We start from the raw sequence: 2003 nt of genomic DNA, 5'->3' as shown, positions 1-2003 counted from the left end.
CGTAATAAGAAAAGAAAGAAATTATACCTGCTGTAGGAGTGGACTCACTCCTAGCATCTCCATCGCCTTCAGCATGGTGATCCAAAACTCTCCATCGAGTAGTAGTGGCGGAGGTAAGCAAAGTCGAACTGGGGTCATCATGAGGTGGATTGTAATGTGGGCCTCCCCCAAGCCACGGTGGAGCTAACTTTCTCTTTTTGTCTTTTCTTCTTTTTCTAGCTCGCTTCCCTTTTCGGGCTTGCTTGATAGTACAGTCAGCATCATCACAAGCATTCTTTACATAAACACTCTCCTTCTCATCTTCAACACAAACATTATTCATCTCTTTCTTACCATCATCAAACTCCTCATCAAAGACTAGGGCAACAAGAACATCACTCCCCTCAACCTCCTTCTCAATCATACTCTCAGGCACCTCAAGAGAACAAATCAGCTCGACCATGGGCTCTTTAGAGGACTTAGCAAAGGCAAGCACAACCTTCTCCAAGACTACCCTTATGGTAATAGTCTCTGATTCATAGTCGATTAGGGCACCCAAGGTCTTCTAAGTGTCTTTCTCCAAGATGAGGGGAGTATAAGGATCCTCGGCCATGTAAAGCACAACAAAATCTCATAGGACTACAATGTTTTCCACTTGGATAGGTACATCCTCGAACTTCACACATGGCATCTTTATGCTACGATTGGGAAGTTGGATGGTTTTTTTGGATGGCTTGAGCTCAAAGGGAAGTTGCTTGGCGATATTTATCAGTATGAGGCTTATTGAAGCCCCAAGGTTAGCTAGTAATCCCTTAGCCTCCATCTTCCCAAGAGTCACTAGAAGCACAAAAGGCTCTCTAGCCTTCTCTTTTTTAGCCCACGTACCTTGGATGAAGGCACTCACTTGCTCCGGAAAATTAACTACTTTGCTCTCAAGCCTCTTATTGTTCCCCAAGAGAATCTTCAAATACTTTCCATATTGAGGCATTTGCTCCATAGCCTTCAAGAACTGTATTTTCATTTCTAGCTTCCTCATATGCTCTAAGAACTTAAGAAACTTTTCTTGCAATATATTCTCCATTGCTTTGCATAGAAAAGGGAGCGGCGAAGCATGTTGACGCTCAAGTTTCCTTCTTTCCTGTATCTTCCTCCGTCTCTCTTCTTCATTCTTCTTTTTCCTCTCTCTTTCTACTTCCTCTACAACATCATTCTTCTTCTCCTCAACTTCCTCATCCTTCTTCTCACTCCCCCCTTCAAAAGCTTCCTCTTCTTCTCCCTTCTCAAGGTCACCCCTATGATCAATGCTCACTTGAAAATCATTATCCGTTGAAGAAACTTCCCCATAATCACTATTAGGGACCAAAATATGAGTGGAGTATAAAGTCCCCGATCTAAGAAAGATCGCAGTATCATGGCTAGGGTTGGAGTTTGGGGTGTTAGGGGATGGAGGTTGGGTAGACGGGTTAGGTTGAGGGTTGGATGTAAATAGCAACGGTGAAGGTGGATAGGCCATCTGAGCAAGTTAAGACTCAAACAACTTCTATTGAGCTTGAAGTTGTTGCATTTGGATGATCAAGGTCTGGTTGATTTGGGAGAGGGTTTGGTTTTATTGAGCAAGAGAGCTCACCTGAGTGGATAAATAATCGTGATTTGGAGTGGCGTTCGGTGGTGGTGGTTGTGAGAATGGATAGGGAAGATTGGGGTTGGGCCTCGACACTTGAAGGCATGACATGTTTCCGTTAGGTCTAGGAAAAATCCCACCAACTTGGTTGCTATAAGTGTAACACCCCGGCCCCTCGGACCGCTGGTGACTACTCTTAGAGACTGTAGACTAGCCCCACAAACCAACACAAGTCTTTCAAGCGCACTTTGGCCTCACTCGTGCGCACCCGAGAAAACTTCCCAGGAGGTCACCCATCCTAAGATTGCTCTCCACCAAGCACGCTTAACTTCAAATGAAAATATTAAGGCAATTCTAGTTTGAACAACAATACTAATGTGATAATTTAGTTCAGCTAATATAG

General features: G+C 44.0%; 1 protein-coding gene across 1 annotated transcript; it reads right to left on the bottom strand.

Moving 5' to 3' along the window:
• Positions 1-610: 610 nt before the first annotated feature.
• LOC130828661 (uncharacterized) lies at positions 611-1711 on the bottom strand. The gene is made up of 2 exons (XM_057694622.1): positions 1607-1711; positions 611-1492 (listed from the first exon to the last, which is right to left on the bottom strand). The coding sequence occupies exons 1-2, from the start codon at positions 1709-1711 to the stop codon at positions 611-613; spliced, it is 987 nt and encodes a 328-aa protein (XP_057550605.1).
• Between the last annotated feature and the right edge of the window lie 292 nt (positions 1712-2003).

The sequence above is a fragment of the Amaranthus tricolor genome, chromosome 12 (genome assembly GCF_026212465.1).
Source record: "Amaranthus tricolor cultivar Red isolate AtriRed21 chromosome 12, ASM2621246v1, whole genome shotgun sequence".
NCBI classification, from domain to species: domain Eukaryota; kingdom Viridiplantae; phylum Streptophyta; class Magnoliopsida; order Caryophyllales; family Amaranthaceae; genus Amaranthus; species Amaranthus tricolor.
The sequence above is the reverse complement of the archived record's forward strand: the minus strand, read 5'-3'. Positions and strand labels throughout refer to the sequence as shown.

What these genes read in the sequence shown, in the direction of transcription:
- LOC130828661 (XM_057694622.1), bottom strand. Translation starts at nt 1,711, where the DNA reads ATGTCATGCCTTCAAGTGTCGAGGCCCAACCCCAATCTTCCCTATCCA. An exon ending in ACGATTATTTATCCACTCAG is followed by an intron (nt 1,493 to 1,606) that starts GTGAGCTCTCTT and finishes TAACTTGCTCAG; the next exon opens with ATGGCCTATCCACCTTCACC.